The 16,640-nt window shown below is 36.9% G+C and overlaps 1 protein-coding gene and 1 pseudogene across 1 annotated transcript; both read left to right on the plus strand.

Annotated features, from left to right (window-relative positions):
• The first annotated feature begins 5,585 nt into the window (after positions 1-5,585).
• LOC100410615 (olfactory receptor 5AP2) lies at positions 5,586-6,768 on the plus strand. Its single transcript, XM_002755271.7, has one exon. The coding sequence runs from the start codon at positions 5,586-5,588 to the stop codon at positions 6,534-6,536; it is 951 nt and encodes a 316-aa protein (XP_002755317.1). The 3' UTR covers positions 6,537-6,768.
• A 6,675-nt stretch (positions 6,769-13,443) lies between these two features.
• On the plus strand, positions 13,444-14,558 carry LOC100385381 (olfactory receptor 5AP2-like; annotated as a pseudogene).
• The last annotated feature ends 2,082 nt before the right edge of the window (positions 14,559-16,640 follow it).

Consider the following 16,640-nt stretch of genomic DNA (forward strand, 5'->3'; position numbering starts at 1 on the left):
CATAAACAACACAGTTTTAGCCTGGGAAGAAATGCCAAATGTGGGTGAAGGGGAGAAGAAAAGCAAAGCACACTGCCATGTGTGTACCTACGCAACTGTCTTACATGCTCTGCTCATGTACCCCAAAACCTATAATCCAATAAAAAATTAAAAAAAATAATAATAAAGTCTTTGTCTTTCAGAATTTAGTGCAAATTGCATTGATTAAATAATACTAACAGATGGATTAATTAAAGTGTCTTCTCAAAGTAGCATAAACAATGTAAATGATCATTAGATACTGATCAATTTATTTCAGACTCTATGTCTTTTGTATGGAAGATATTTTTGGGCAATAGAGCATCGCATATGTCTCAGTCAAGGCTAGATAGGCTGATAACCAATTCTTTTTTTTTTTTTTTTGAGATGGATTCTCACTCTGTTGCCCAGGCTGGAGTGCAGTAGCATGATCTTGGCTCACTGCAACCTCCGCCTCTGGAGTTCAAGTGATTCTCCTGTCTCAGCCTTCTGAGTAGCTGAGATTACAGGTGCGTACCACTATGCCTGGGTAATTATGTATTTTTAGTAGAGACAGGGTTTTGTCATATTGGCCAGGGTGGTCTCAAATTCCTTACTTCAGGTGATCCACCTGCCTTGGCCTCCCAAAATGTTGGGATTACAGGCATGAGCCACTGCACCCAGCCACTGATAACTATTTTTTACTTTGAAGAGTGAAGAAGAATGTAAGGGTGAGGGAAACTCATTTGTTAATTATTATATGTATTGGATGCAGCAATACACATTTGTTAAATTATTTTATCTCCAGGGTCACCCTATAAGATGGACATTAGAAAGGAAAAAGCTAAGACACAGAAAGATTTAGTGAAATGCCCAAAGTCACACAATCAGCCAGACACCAAGTCAGGATTCCAAGCCAAGAGCTTCCTGTTTTCTCTACCTCCCTCACCATTATCTAGGCAGCATGACTGCTGACATGTACACTTGTAGAAGACGGGACCACAGTAGAGCTACTCTGCTATTTTGTGGAATCTGTTGATTCTCCCAAGAGCAAATCTCCAGCTATCAGGGGAGATAGAAGAAAAATGATTCACTGTGCTTAGAAATATGGGATTCAAATGCATTCTCTGATGGACCCAGGTGTCCCAAGGGTAAAGGAGAGAAACATGAAAAAGACCTGTGATCTCCTTAACTTCAGAGGGGAAAAATAAGCAGATAACAATGAGGTGACATGAGAGACACAGTCCCTGGAAATGAAATAACAAGAAACATATTTTATATAAGTTAGGATGCTTACTCGAGAGTCAATTCTAGAGACTCCATCGTTGAAATAAACTGCAATTGATATGACAGCTGCACTCCAGTGATACACTCTGTATACTGCAATGTGTTTTACTCTGATATAAAATATTGCAATGTTATCGTTAAGGGAAAGTAACAGAATGAAGGACCCAACTTATGCTGAATGCAGAGTAACATCAAAGGAAGGGGTGAACAGTTTCAGCTTTCCGACTTCTTTAACAGGTTTTCCATAGAGTCTGTTCCAGCTATACCTCCTGCTAACCTTGGGAGACTTAGAGTGAATGCTTCCTCCAAGAAAAAAGATTTCTCTTACTTTTTTTCTGCTGTCCTTTTGGTGAATTTAAGCATTGGACAGGAGCAAGCAAAGGGATCAAATAGAAATCAAACAGTTACTAAAGGTAAGACAAGAGGCATAAAGGGTTCTGTCCATTTAACTTACTGTCATCGAGAAAAATTCAGAATCCTGTTAATTTCCTCAATCGCTTCTCAACACAAAGTTCCCAGAGCATTGACTGGCTAAAAAAGAATGTTAAATAAATACTGTATGTGTTATTTTACTACAAAATGTATAAGCTATTAGGAAAAATATAAGCAGCAATAAATAAGATTATTTTAAATCCTTTTTAAATAAAAGAAATATCTCATGAAACTTTTTTTTTTTTTTAATTTTTTATTGGATTATAGGTTTTGGGGTACATGAGCAGAGCATGCAAGACAGTTGCGTAGGTACACACATGGCAGTGTGCTTTGCTTTTCTTCTCCCCTTCACCCACATTTGGCATTTCTCCCCAGGCTATCCCTCCCCACCTCCCCCTCCCACTGGCCCTCCCCTTTTCCCCCCAATAGACCCCAGTGTTTAGTACTCCCCTCCCAACAGATGCTGGAGAGGATGTGGAGAAAAAGGAACACTTTTACACTGTTGGTGGGAGTGTAAATTAGTTCAACCATTGTGGAAGACAGTGTGGCGATTCCTCAAGGCCTTAGAAATAGAAATTCCATTTGACCCAGCAATCCCATTACTGGGTATATATCCCAAAGACTATAAATCGTTCTACTATAAGGACACATGTACACGAATGTTCATTGCAGCACTGTTTACAATAGCAAAGACCTGGAACCAACCCAAATGCCCATTGATGATAGACTGGATTGGAAAAATGTGGCACATATACACCATGGAATATTATGCAGCAATCAGAAATGATGAGTTCGTGTCGTTTGTAGAGACATGGATGAATCTGGAAAACATCATCCTCAGCAAACTGACACAAGAACAGAAAATGAAACACCGCATATTCTCACTCATAGGTGGGTGATGAAAAATGAGAACACATGGACACAGGGAGGGGAGTATATCTCATGAAACTTTAATATTATTTTTAGAAACTCTTAGAAATTGAGAGCCCAGATCTTTGGTTAAAGAATCTCTGGGCTAAAGAGTTGACTGAAAAATCTCAGCAGGGCCTGAGGAAATACTGCATAGAAGAGGAAAAATGTTTATCAGAATAGAGGGGGAGACAGAAGCATGTTATTGACACCATAAGATGTAAAACAAACAATATTTTGCTAACTTGCTGATTAATACATGCGATTTCTAAGAAAGACAATTTTCATCAATTGTAATTATATTTTCTCTTTGAAGACATGACATTTTTATTTAACTAAATGTAGAGTATTAATAAGCCTCTGAGAATTACAATATTGAGTGCTTTGTGTATTAGTGCTCGAATCTATTATTGACAGGGCCATTCTAAACAGCCTCAAATGCTAAGAGAATGAAAGCTACATTGGCTGGGCATACATTTAGGCTCTTAGGCTAACTCTGAGAGCCCAAAAGATACTGGACTAGTTAATCGTTTTTACCTTACATTTTCCATCTGCAAAAAGGAGGTGATAAATGCCTGTTATATAGAATTTAAATAAAAGCATACAGGCAAAACACTTAATAAAGTGCTTGTAGAGCATAAGAAATCCTCAACAGACTTTAGTACATTTCAATACTTGTATTTTACTCAGCATTACTTACTTTGTACGTTTAGCACATCTAAGACATTTTATTCTGTGCACCATTTCTGCTAAAATAATACTCTCAGAGAAACTTTCTGTTTGAGAATGAGAGAAGAAAGACCCATTCATTTTTTTTCTTTCATTCCTTCTAGAGATGCTGTTCTTTGAAGTTCAAACAGCAAGTTTACTTCAAGGAAGAGGACCTTGGCTGTGTATCTATACCAGTGAGAGACGGACAGAGCCAACATGGTGCTGAAGAACAGTGAAAGATTTAGCATCAAGAGACCTACATTGCAGCTCAGGATTCACCACTGATTGGCTGAGAAACGCCCACACTTTGCTGGTCTCATCTAACAAAAGACAATATCACGTATACTCTTGAGATATTACCTGATCGTTCCTTTCACTGATTTGTGGTAAGACTTATATAAGATAATGGGTGCAATGACACTTTTTGAATTGTTATGGAATTCTGTTAAAATGTCAGCTTTAATTATTGATCAGGATTGAACCCCTATCTCCACGATGATAGGTAGTGCCCAGCATAAACAGGTGCTCTGTCTATGGCACTGTCTGTGATAGTAGAATCAGTTCCTGCCCACTCTTTCCCTCACTGTTTTCAGAAACTTACTGATCTTCAATGTTAGTAAGGGTACTGGGTCACTCTGACCCCATGTTTTAATTTAGACGGTATCAAGTAACTTCCTTCTGTGAATAGTAAAGAATTTACCCTGTCTTACCTTCTGAGCTACGCTTTGACAGTCAGCCTTGCAAAGTTTAAACTTTTGGTCAATAATCTGAGATCATGGAAGGGGTGGGGGATTTGAGTTAAAGTGGAGAAAAATTACACTGGTGGTGTTTAAACTCTTATTTGGAAGATCTAGTCTGGGCATCTATTCTGAATTTTTTTTATTTCTTTTACTTTTCTTGTCTTATATTTGTCTTCATTACACCTTGGAAAGGGTGACTCTTATTTCCATTTTGATTACTTGGCATTAAACTATTTCCCTGATTCAGAGTGGGCTGACTGAAAACTTGAATGTGCTTCTCTAATGTTTTCTGGGTCTCTTGAGAACTTGTGAATCTGAGTATTAGAGATTTTTCAGTGCCTTGGCTACTTCTGCCATTTGTTTATCAGGGTTGCCTGCTCCTTTTTACAATCTGATGAGCTAAATACTGGACTGAGTCATGAAAAAGTACCATTTAACTGAACCTCTTCTGTTCTCTATAGACATTTTTCCCGAAAAATCAGAGTGGGATTCTAATATAATGGCTGTGTGGGAATACTCTCTCTGTTTTCTTACTTGACCAGACATTTTCTTAAGTTATTCCTCTACCCCAAGAGATACAGCAGTTTACCATTTGCTTTTATTTTCTTTCTTTCTTTCTCTTTCTTTCATTCTTTCTTTATTTCTCTTTCTTTCCTTTCTCTCTCTCTCTTTCCCTCCTTCCCCAACTACCTTCTTCCATCCTTCCTTCTTTCCTTCCTTTCTTCTTTTGTTTCTTCTTTCTTTTTTGAGACAAATCTTGCTCTATCGCAGAGGCTGGGGTGGTGTAGTGACACAATTCCTGCTCACTGCAGCCTTGAACTCCCGAACTCAAGCAATCCTCCCACCTCAGACTCCTGAGTAGCTGAGACCACAGGCACAAGTCATCAGGCACAGCTATTCTTTTAAAAAGAAAATTTGTAGAGATGAGATTTTGTCACATTGCCCAGGCTGGTCTTGGACTCTTGAGCTTTAGTGATCTGCCTTGCCTTGGACTCTCAAAGTGCTGGGATTACAGTTGTGAGCCACCATGCCCTGCTAACTATTTTTCTTGTCTGGCACTACTGATTAATTTTGTTAACTTCCAATATTTTTATTCATTCTATTAGCACTGCAGAAGAATTTTCAGTGGCCTGAATTCATTCTATTATCCATCTCCAGATGTCGTGTCTGGAGGGTATGTCAATATATAAATTGATTTATTTATCACAAGTATTTGTGGCAGTCACATCTTAAGAATCAGTTATTTTAATTATTCAATAAATAGTCAACTCTAGGAATGACCACAGTTAATAGATACTAAATCCCTTGCTTTAGTCATAAGTAGGCAGCACACCAGTACTAAGATACAAGTCTTTTGCTTGGACATCAAATCCAGCACACCTTTGACATGCTTTTCACTTTTTGCTCTTCTGTTAGAATTTATGTTTAACTAAACACAAATTATGGATCCATCACATATTCATCTGACTAATTCCACTTTGCATCTTCTGTCTTTTTGCAGCTCAAAGGATGAGACGTATGATAGAGATTCGAGGCAGAAATCAAACAGAAGTGACTGAGTTTCTCCTCTTAGGACTTTCTGATGATCCAGATCTACAAGGGGTCCTCTTTGCATTGTTTCTGTCAATCTATGTGGCAACCATGGTGGGCAATTTGGGGATGATTGTATTGATTAAGATTGATCTTCGTCTCCACACCCCCATGTACTTCTTTCTCAGTACTCTCTCTTTTGTGGATGCCTCTTACTCTTCTTCCGTCACTCCCAAGATGCTGGTGAACCTCATGGCTGAGAATAAGGCCATTTCTTTTCATGGCTGTGCTGCCCAGTTCTACTTCTTTGGCTCCTTCCTGGGGACTGAATGCTTCCTGTTGGCCATGATGGCATACGACCGCTATGCAGCCATTTGGAGCCCCCTGCTCTACCCAGTTCTCATGTCTGGGAGAATTTGCTTCTTGCTGATAGCTACCTCATTCTTAGCAGGCTTTGGAAATGCTGCCGTACACACAGGGATGACTTTTAGATTGTCCTTTTGTGGCTCTAATAGGATCAACCATTTCTACTGTGACAGCCCACCACTGCTCAAACTCTCTTGCTCCGATACCCAAGTCAATGGCATTGTGATCATGGCTTTCTCCAGCTTTAATGTCATCAGCTGTGTTACGATTGTCCTCATTTCCTACCTGTGTATCTTCATTGCCATCTTGAAGATGCCTTCACCAGAGGGCAGGCACAAAGCCTTCTCCACGTGTACCTCTCACCTCATGGCTGTCACCATATTCTTTGGGACAATTCTCTTTATGTACTTGCGCCCTACATCTAGCTACTCAATGGAGCAAGACAAGGTTGTCTCTGTCTTTTATACAGTAATAATCCCTATGCTAAATCCCCTCATTTACAGTTTAAAAAATAAGGATGTAAAAAAGGCTCTAAAGAAGTTCTTACAGAAACACATCATGTAAAGACATGTTACCCATCATTCGTTATGTAGAAGAAAATACATTTTCATGTTAATTGTATACTCTGATTGTTTAAGTTGTTTCTGTGTGTTAAAGTAGGTAATTTAAAATGAAGTACACTTTTTAATATCCTAATATCATGTATATGTATATACAAACGTGTCCCTCTGATGCATCAATACACCAGGTGAAAGTTGGGCCTGGAAAAAGAATTAAAACACTTAGAATTGGCTAATCTGGGGTTAAGTTTTAATTTGATTATTAAGCTTATCTCAGTCTGAATTTTATTATGCATTCATTGGTGTCTTTCGGTTCTGGGAAAACACACTGAGGCAGACAGACATTTTAATGCAGAAAGTTTATCAGAGAGTGTTTTCACAAACAATATCTACATAGTGAAGAAAGCAGGACTGGACCAAAAGAGTTTAGTTGTAATGAAGACTCAGCCACTCTTACATGGCATTCTGGAGCAGATATGTCCTTCAGAGATGTCCCAAAGTAAGAAAAAATAAACAAGTATTTGTACCTCCACAACAGCCAGTTTTTGAATATGGTCACCCACTGGGAAGGAGTATTATCCTGGATAAGGTAATTCTCTTCAGCAGGGAAAATTCCTGCAGTGTAGGCCAGCTATCAGCTGTCAGTTGCCTATATGGCTGGAAGTTGGGTAAATGAAAACTTCAACCTGAGAGGCAAATTTGGGTAGTGTGACACAGCATTCATAATAAATAATAACACTACTTACAAGTATGTCAACAAGTACCAAATAAAAAGTCTTATTAGGAATTATGATGTTGTGGGAACCACAGTAATAATGGGGGAATATTTTACTGAATTTTGAATTAATCAGAATATTTTGTTGGCAGTAATCAAGGTACTTTAATATTTTATCTCTGCTCCTCCTAAGGGTTCACATAGTTTTCAATAAACACTTATCAAAGAAAATTCTATCTGTAGTGCTTATTGTAGCAAGGAGGAAACTCTCAATGTTGGAGCAATGACACAAAAGCCTTCTATGATGAGATGACTTGTTGAAGGAAGTCTGAGTAATGATTTGGAATTAGGTCAAAGTCTGGTTCTAATTTCTTTCTATACCACCATCCACTATAGACCATGACAGAGGTATCAGTGTTTCCAGTGCTGTGGTTGAGACCACCTCATTCTTGAAAAATTCATTAGAGACCAAAAAGGAAGAACTATTTCATCCTGACCACTTGGAAGAGTCCTCTCATGTCATATCCCCATAGCTTCCACTTTCAAATGTTAACTGAGCTTTCTCTCAAACGCATCCAAAACTGTATCAGAGCTTGCATTCTCTTTCATATTTCCTTTTATTCTGGTTCATCTGCTATCATATTTATCCCTTACCTTTTTTAAAAAATCACTTTCCAAGGACAGTTGTACTTTGTCATTATTCATCGCTATCTTATGTCGGCATTTCACTCTTTACCCAGCTGAGATTCCGTGATTTGTCACATAATAACACACTATCAATATGCTCTATTCCATGGTTCCTCCTTCCCTCCATCCTTCTGTCTAATACTTAGTTAAACTGAATTGTTTCTTTTATGTGCCCTCCATTTAACCTGATTAGTACAATTAGAGAGAATTCATCATCACTATACTCTGTGTTACTGAACTTTCTTCATGCTTCATCCTGCGAAAACAGATATGATTCTCCCTCCACCTCTAAATTTTTATGAATACCCTCTTTCTTCCCTCGTGTTATAATGAATACTGTGTCTCTGCTTCTACCTAAGACCAGCTCTTTCATGTCTTTGGAGCTTTCCTTGGACTTTACTTTTGAAATTATAACTCTACTGTCCCCAAGCATTAGTATCTCAAATTCTATCATAATATCCTCATTTGTATACAAATACTTTCTGGTGTCACCCTTCTTCACAGTGTCCATGATGTAAGTCCCATCCAGTCACCAACATATTAATTGATCCCTTCTCCCCTCTACAATTAATCTTTCCAAAAAAAACCACCTCTACTCATTGCCCCTACTTCCTCATATTTATTTACTGTATAACATGTTCCAGTTATATTTCTGTCTCATCTGTCCATTGTGTATAATCTTGTCGAGGACACATGACACCTCAACACTACTTTATCCAAAGATCACTTCTCTGTCTCATTTTACTTGATAGCTCAGGAGGATTTGTCTCAATTAATTCCTCCACCTGCCTTGATATACTCCTACATATGTTTCTATATCACCTCACACTTACGTTTTTCCTTCTTTCATTCTTACTTTTTTCCAGTTAGCATTTATAAGTTTTTCTCCAGCTCATCTGGCCTTCACATCTTGGAGTAAAAGTCATAGCTTTGATATTTGGTTCTCCACCTGCACTCAATCCTTCAGTGACATAAGAACTGTGACGTGATTTCGAAATCTATCTCTCTAGCCTTGACCTCTCATCTGAGTTCCAGATTCCTATATTTAATTAACAGCGTGGCCTGTAGTGACATTGGATACATCAAAGCATTAAGAAATTATTTTTCTCGGCCGGGCGCGGTGGCTCACACCTGTAATCCCAGCACTTTGGGAGGCCGAGGCGGGTGGATCACGAGGTCAAGAGATCGAGACCATACTGGTCAACATGATGAAACCCCGTCTCTACTAAAAATACAAAAAAATTAGCTGGGTGTAGTGGCGCACGCCTGTAGTCCCAGCTACTTGGGAGGCTGAGGCAGGAGTATTGCTTGAACCCAGGAGGCGGAGGTTGCGGCCGAGATCGCGCCATTGTACTCCAGCCTGGGTAACAAGAGCGAAACTCCATCTCAAAAAAAAAAAAAAGAAATTATTTTTCTCTTCTAAGTTATGATATTCAGACATATGTCATCACACTGTTTGTAATAGAAGAGACTATACCTTCTAATCATACTAATGTCTTTTAACTTAAAATTATCTCAATATTAAGTCATAGATTATATTTTCTACTAGTTTAGTACAAAAGTAATTGCAGATTTTTGCACTACTTAACAAAAGAGCAAAAACTGTAATATTTTTGCACCAACCTACGATTTTATTTCTTTAGTTTGTGTTGAAACAAGAAAATTGGCAACTTTTCTATCTTTACTCATAATCCATTAAATATTAGTGGAATAACTGGCATATAACATACTGGAGATACAACAGGTAAGAAAACCAAGTTCCCTATCTCAACAAACTTATATTTAAGTGAGGGAAAATGTATTGCCTCTGTCACATGTATTATGCATGTGTGAATGTGTGTGTGCATTTCACATAAACATAAATGGCATTTTGAAGAAAAATGAAGCAGGCAATAAAATAGGGAGCAGTGGAGTTAGAAATGAGCTCTCTGTTGAAAACCACCTGAGCAATGCCCGGATAGGGATGATGCCAAATAAGTGTTTGTGGAAGAGCTTTCTGTGTACACATGCAGTAAACACAAAGGCTCCAAGGCGAGATCCTCTTCCGTTTGTTAGAAGAACTGCAAGGAGACAAATATATGTAGACCGAAGAGAGAAAATTAAAGGAGGGAATGAATAGCGATCAAGAAGATTCTGAGAGAGACAGATCATGTAAGTCCTAGTAGCTCAAAAATAGATTTGTGCTTTACTTTTTCAAATTACTTTGTAATAGTTGTCTCTCACCAATGTCAGAGGGTGAGATACAAGAGGGAATATACAAAATTAATTTTGTTGGCTATTTTATCAATACCAAGGGTGGTGTCTGCTTCATGGAACATACTTATTAATATTTATTGAATGAATGAAGAAATTAATGAAATGAAAGACATATTCTAGTAGAAATGAATAAAGATTTTGTTTTCAGTGGAATTCTGAGGGTTGGAGGCAGGATCTGATCAATTCTGTAGATTTAATTCAATGCTGTGTTCAATGGAGCCTCTGGATCATGAGATGCCTTTTGTTATTCTCTAAATTCCTAAGATACTCTCTGATGTATAAGTGATGCCCCAGAGAAAATATAGTTCAATTACCTCAGTGAAAAATAAATTCGCTTTTTAATTAAGGATTGGCATATTTCAGAGTTTAGACTTTTTTATGTTTAACAGAGACTAAATCTCCAGAGAACAATCACAGCCTTAATAAGACTGATCTTGGGCCTTGGGGTCCAAAGCAGTGGATTTTATCCTTTGCTGAATTAAAGGATATAATGCACTGCTGAATTCTGCCATAGTAGATTCATTTATGTCACTTGCACAGTTTTTAAAGCTATAAATCTGACTGTTCAAAACAGAAAACTTGTATTCCTATAAAGAAAAATAAATTAATAAGCACCATTACTTTTAGTGAATGTTACTTAAGGACATAAGGAAAGATCATTTAACTATCATAACTTGTTCCAATGTAGAAAGTTTCCTGAGTACTTGAAAAAAAATCTAAAAATTTGGATTAAATATCTTAAATTAAGTGTATCTGAAATATTGAATTTAAGGTTGTCAACTAAGCTGTGAACACAGATTTTTTAAAAGAGTGATATTTAGAATCACTAGAAACAAATGAATAATTGTATAGGATATTCAACATATATATACACATACATACAGGAATGTATGTATCAGGTACATATATACAAATGTTTATGGTGTAAATACATAAAAATTTTATTATTTTGTATATAAAGAGAGCCACAACACAAATACATATTTAACTCTCTATGAAGAACCTTAAATTGAATACTTTTATGCCGTTAGATGCATAAATTGAGAAACTGATCACAATTTTCAGACTTTTTCTTGTATTTTAGTTGTGCTTGCTCTATGACATTGCACAAGTTAATATTCCTTAGTTCAAATTTATGTTTAACACAAAGATAATTCTATCTTAAGTTTGTTGCAAATCCATATGTCCATGAGAGATGATGTATCCACTGCTCTTTAGAATAAATGAAAAGTAAGCCGCTTCATGTATATTATTCTAAATCTGAATTATGTACACATGGTGGGAAAACAGAGTTACAAAGGCTAAATATGTTCCTTCCCTCATATATATGTATAATATATAAGATCCTACAAGTTTATGGATATGTTATATATATGTCATATATGTTATATATGTGTGTCATATATATGCTATGTGTGTCATATATATCATATATGTGTCATATATATGTCATGTGTGTCTCAAATGTGTCACATGTCAGATATGTCGTGTATGTTTCTCATATGTGCCACATGTAAGTTATATATATGTCACATATATGTTATATATTATATATGTCATAGGTATGTTTTATATATATGTTATATATAAAGCCCTCATAGATTCAGATATATCAGAGAGATATATTCATGAGGGAAGCAATTTGTTTATACATGTAACATATATATATATATATATATATATACACACATATACACACACACACATATATATATAAAACACATCTATACATTCATAGGATCATATATATCAGAGAAAAATTAAGGCTTTTATATCAGTTTATGCATTTATTACATATATAATGTGACTTTTCATATGTTTGTACATATATATTTATGCAAAAATGAGAGACTTAAAGAATGGCCACAAATTTTTAAGTGGTTATAAAATATAATTTTATATATTTTAGAGATAGGAGAAACCACTTACAAGACTGTCGCAGTAATGTAAGTAAAAGATGGCTTGGGATTTAGTGGCAAGGAAAGTGGCAGAGGTAGCTGGCTTAGGACCTAGATCTTGTAAAGGAAAATCTGATGGAATAATCTAGTGGATTGGCTATACAGCAAGTGAGAAAGAGAAAATATCATTTAACCAACATTTTACTATTTATATAATTTCATCTGTGCCAATGAAAGCATGGAACTGTGATTGACTTGAGATGGGGAATGCTATGTTTGGAGCAAATCAGAGGAGAACATGAGGAATCCAGTCTTGGTCATGCTGAGTTTCTACTTGATATCCATATGGAGATGTAAGCAGTTACATTATAAGATTGGAATTTGGAAAAGAGGACAGGACTAGAGTTATGACTCAGAAGGTACAAGCACATAGACAATATTTAAAACCTTCAGACAATAAGAGCACCTGGGTAGAGTGGAAATAGGAAAAGAGGAAGCTCTGAGATGCTCCAACACAAAGAGGGTGAAGAGGAGGAACAAGGAATGGAGACAGAATAAGCAAGCCCTGTAGCAGGAAGAAAAACCAGAGAGTTTGATGTTCTGGAAGAGTAGAGAAGAGCCTTTTAAAGAGTGGTAAGTAATTGATTATGTCTAATGTTATTGACAGATCAAGAAAAATGAGGCCTGAGAATTCGCCATTGGATTTGGCAACAAAGACCAGTGATGTCTTCAATAAAAGCAATTCCCAAGGAGTGATGTAGGGAAAAGCCTGGTTAGAATGGGCTAACAGGAAACAGGCAATGCAGAATTCAGTACAGAAAAGATATGTAAGTGTCCATATGTTTATCTGCCAGCGAGATGGTGGATAAATGGGATGACAGGTGACGAAAGCAGTAGGATCAGAAGAGGAAGAGAGAAAACTTGGAGAGAATAGGATATCACCGAAAACGGTCTCTCCCTCTCACAAACACACACACATAACACACATATTATTTTAAATAAAATTGGTAATTAAGTTTATTTAAGGGATCTTTTCTTTTTTACCTCCACATAAAATAAAGAGTAGCTATGCACACATTTTCAGAACATCTTAGAAGTACTCTTACTTATAGTGAAGAATGAACTATTTAGTATCGTGGGTTTTGTGGGTACAATATTTTATTTTTTTCTTAAATAAATTTTATCGTGTATGCTTGAGGTTCAACACATTATGCTACGGGGTTCCTATACATGTATACTTACATATATAGTTGCATACAGCTAATATAGTCATTACTCTTGTGAGGCAGATTAACATATCTATCATGGTTTCTTTCTCATCCCAGCACCTGAGTCTTCTATTCTAAGACTAAGATATGAGAAACTTTACAACTGTATCTGAATTTATTCTCCTGAGATTCAGGGATCACCCAGAATTACAGTGCCTTCTTTTTGTGTTGTTTCTACTCATCTACACGATCACCATTGTTGGAAATCTTGGCATGACTCTATTAATCAAGATTGACTCACGTCTCCATAGTCCGATGTACTTCTTTCTCTGTAACTTGTCCCTGGTTGACTTCTGTTATTCTTCTGTCATTGTCCCTAATATGCTGATAAATTTCTGGGTGGAGAACCCAGTCATTTCATTTAATGAATGTGCCACTCAATTCTTCTTGTTTGGCTCCTTTGCTGGCGTTGAGGGTTTTCTGTTGGCAGTCATGGCGTATGACCGTTATGTGGCCATCTGCAAGCCTCTGCTTTATACAGTCCTGATGTCCCCCCACCTCAGTGCCCTCCTGGTGTCGGCCACATATCTTACAGGCTTTGTAAATGCTGCCATTCACACTGGCTTCACCTTCCAGCTGTCTTTCTGCCGCTCCAATGTCATTAACCATTTTTTCTATGATACTCCGCCTCTCCTGAAACTCTCTTGTTCTGATACACACATCAGTAAGGTTGTCATTTTTGCCTTTGCCAGTTTTAATGAATTGAGCTGTCTCTTACTTATTCTTGTTTCCTATCTCTACATCCTTCCTGCCATCTTGAGGATCCACTCTGCAGGAGGGAAGCACAAGGCCTTCTCCGCCTGTGCTTCCCACTTGACGGTGGTTACCGTCTTCTTTGGGACAATCCTGTTTATGTATCTGCGTCCCAGCTCCAGCTACTCAATGGATCAAGACAAAGTGGGTCTGTATTTTACACAGTGGTCATCCCCATGTTGAATTCTCTCATCTATAGTTTGAGAAACAAGGAAGTCAAAGCCTCTTTAAGTAAAATTTTTAAACAGTCTCTTACGTCTCTACTTAGAATCGTCGAAATCATGGGATGTCAGGACTGCAAGGAATCTTACAAACGACCAAATCCACTTCCATTCACCCTGATTCCAATTCATTCTGCCATGAGACTTCTTTCTGATAGTAGAGTTGTACTGTTTCAAGCAGCCTGGAGAATATGGCCACTCTATATAAATCCCACTCATTCCACATAACTTAAATCTCAAAATTAACTGACTAGCACAGTGCAGCACCATGTTCATAGATACAAAACTCAGTATGACGATTGCTGAGACAGAGAAAGACTGAGCTGCAAAAGCTGTAATTCTACCTTCTTCTACGGGTGATGGCTCTTTGGATGATGGTTGAACTGCTTAATGAGGAATAAGCTGAGCCGGAAAATGTCCACCCAGCAAAACAAGACTTAGAAAGTATGCCATGCCCCTAGTGAACCAGAGAGAGCTATCAGAACTAAATCATGAGAGAGAGGCTGAGCACAGTGTTCTTAACCTAGAGAAAGGATATGTAGCAACAATAATGAGCATAAACTCGAGGATGAGAGTAAGGACAAAACCCCAGAGAAGATGCCAAAATATATTATAGAGTGTAAATTTCTGGGATTAGGAAAGAGGTATCCTGCACAATTCTTGTGTGTAAAGTGTCAGGTTGTTTGATCTTTACATGTGGAAGTGTTTTAACCTTCAAAAAGTAGGGCAAGATGCACATTCTTTCTCTAATGCTTTGGCAAATAACCATGCATGTCTATTTTGCTGCTAGGTGCAATTTTACTTTGGTAAGTTCAACATTTTCAGCTGATTTGACTAGCAGTTTTAACTAAGATATCTCCTAAGTAGGACTACGTTTTCTTTGCAGATTGTGATTATGGACATGTGAACAATAAATGCTTTCAAATAGTGGGTACTGGATAGAATACAGTTTGTATGATCATAGTAGATGATTTCATTCAAAGACTAATTGTCATCTAAATGAGAAAGTGGCCACTTAAAAGTACCTAAGAAATAATTTTGCTTACAATTATTATTTTTGATGAGAAATTGAACCTCAATATTATAATTTTATCCTCCTTTATTCTGCCTTTCAGATGTTGAATATTAAAAATACACAATGTATTGCTCAATCAACGTTTTTGCCCGTCTCACCATTCTTCTTCCTGAGAGACCTTCATATTTCAAGACACACACAAATATTATTTTCATTGTCCTTCCCAAAGTAGACAACTATGCATGTTTATTCTGGTGATTCTATAGATATTACAGCTCTAATCATGTCTTAGTCTCAGAAACAAATAATAATAATACAATGTAACATTTCCTAAACAGTATGAGAGCTCTGTAAGAAATGAAACCTACTTATAACCCTCTCCATGCCTTTATAGTAGCCCATCAATATGAGTTTTTTAATTGAGAAGGTAATTACAATAAAAGGCACAGCATTATGGAAGACAGAATGTTGCTCTGGCATCATTTTCAATAACCTCAATTTAAAAAGTCAATGTTGGAATTGAAAATTCTATTATATCTGGTGGGTAATCTGTCAGATAATGTTTATTCCTTTTAAATCAAGTTGTTCTGAGTTCTTGGAAACTAAAAACTTTAATAAACAAAAAATGTTAGTATTTTATATCTTTCATTTTACACAAAACATATGTGATTTCACCATATAGTAATGAAATATTCATAGTTTTTCCATGAAGGCACAAAAAGTTATTCAAAGTGACATACGCTTGGAATTTTAACAGTCTCTGTGATGCCAAGTCTTTCATTTATTTTCTCATATTATGTATTAATTTTATTCTGTTCACGGGCTTTTTACACAATGTACTCATCTTGACACATTTTCAGAATTATTGCATTACAGGCAATGTGTCTGTTTTTAGAAAGAACTGTTCTTGCCTGAGATGGCTCATGTGTCCATTAGCTGTATGTGTCTGTGTGGTATGTGTGTATTTGTGTATGTATATGTATGTTGGTGATGGGGGTGGAGTCATGCTTTACAAGGAGAAATCTTGCTCTACAATAGTGACTAGAGTCCACAATACGTTTATTCAGTAAAATTATATTCCTTGCCTTCCTACTACTCTTTCCATTAAAAAACTCTTAGTGTAGGCAATGATGCTTTATGCTATTGACACCTCAAGAAGAAGGTTAAAGTAACTCACTTGATTAGTTGATGGACTAGATGTGTTCCCATATGATTTGTAGGTTTCTTCTTACAAAACATGTTTACAACACCGTGTGTCACACTGCAGTTCTTCTAATAGAAAAGGTAAGTACTGG

Source organism: Callithrix jacchus, chromosome 10, assembly GCF_049354715.1.
Source record: "Callithrix jacchus isolate 240 chromosome 10, calJac240_pri, whole genome shotgun sequence".
Classification (NCBI taxonomy): Eukaryota; Metazoa; Chordata; class Mammalia; order Primates; family Cebidae; genus Callithrix; species Callithrix jacchus.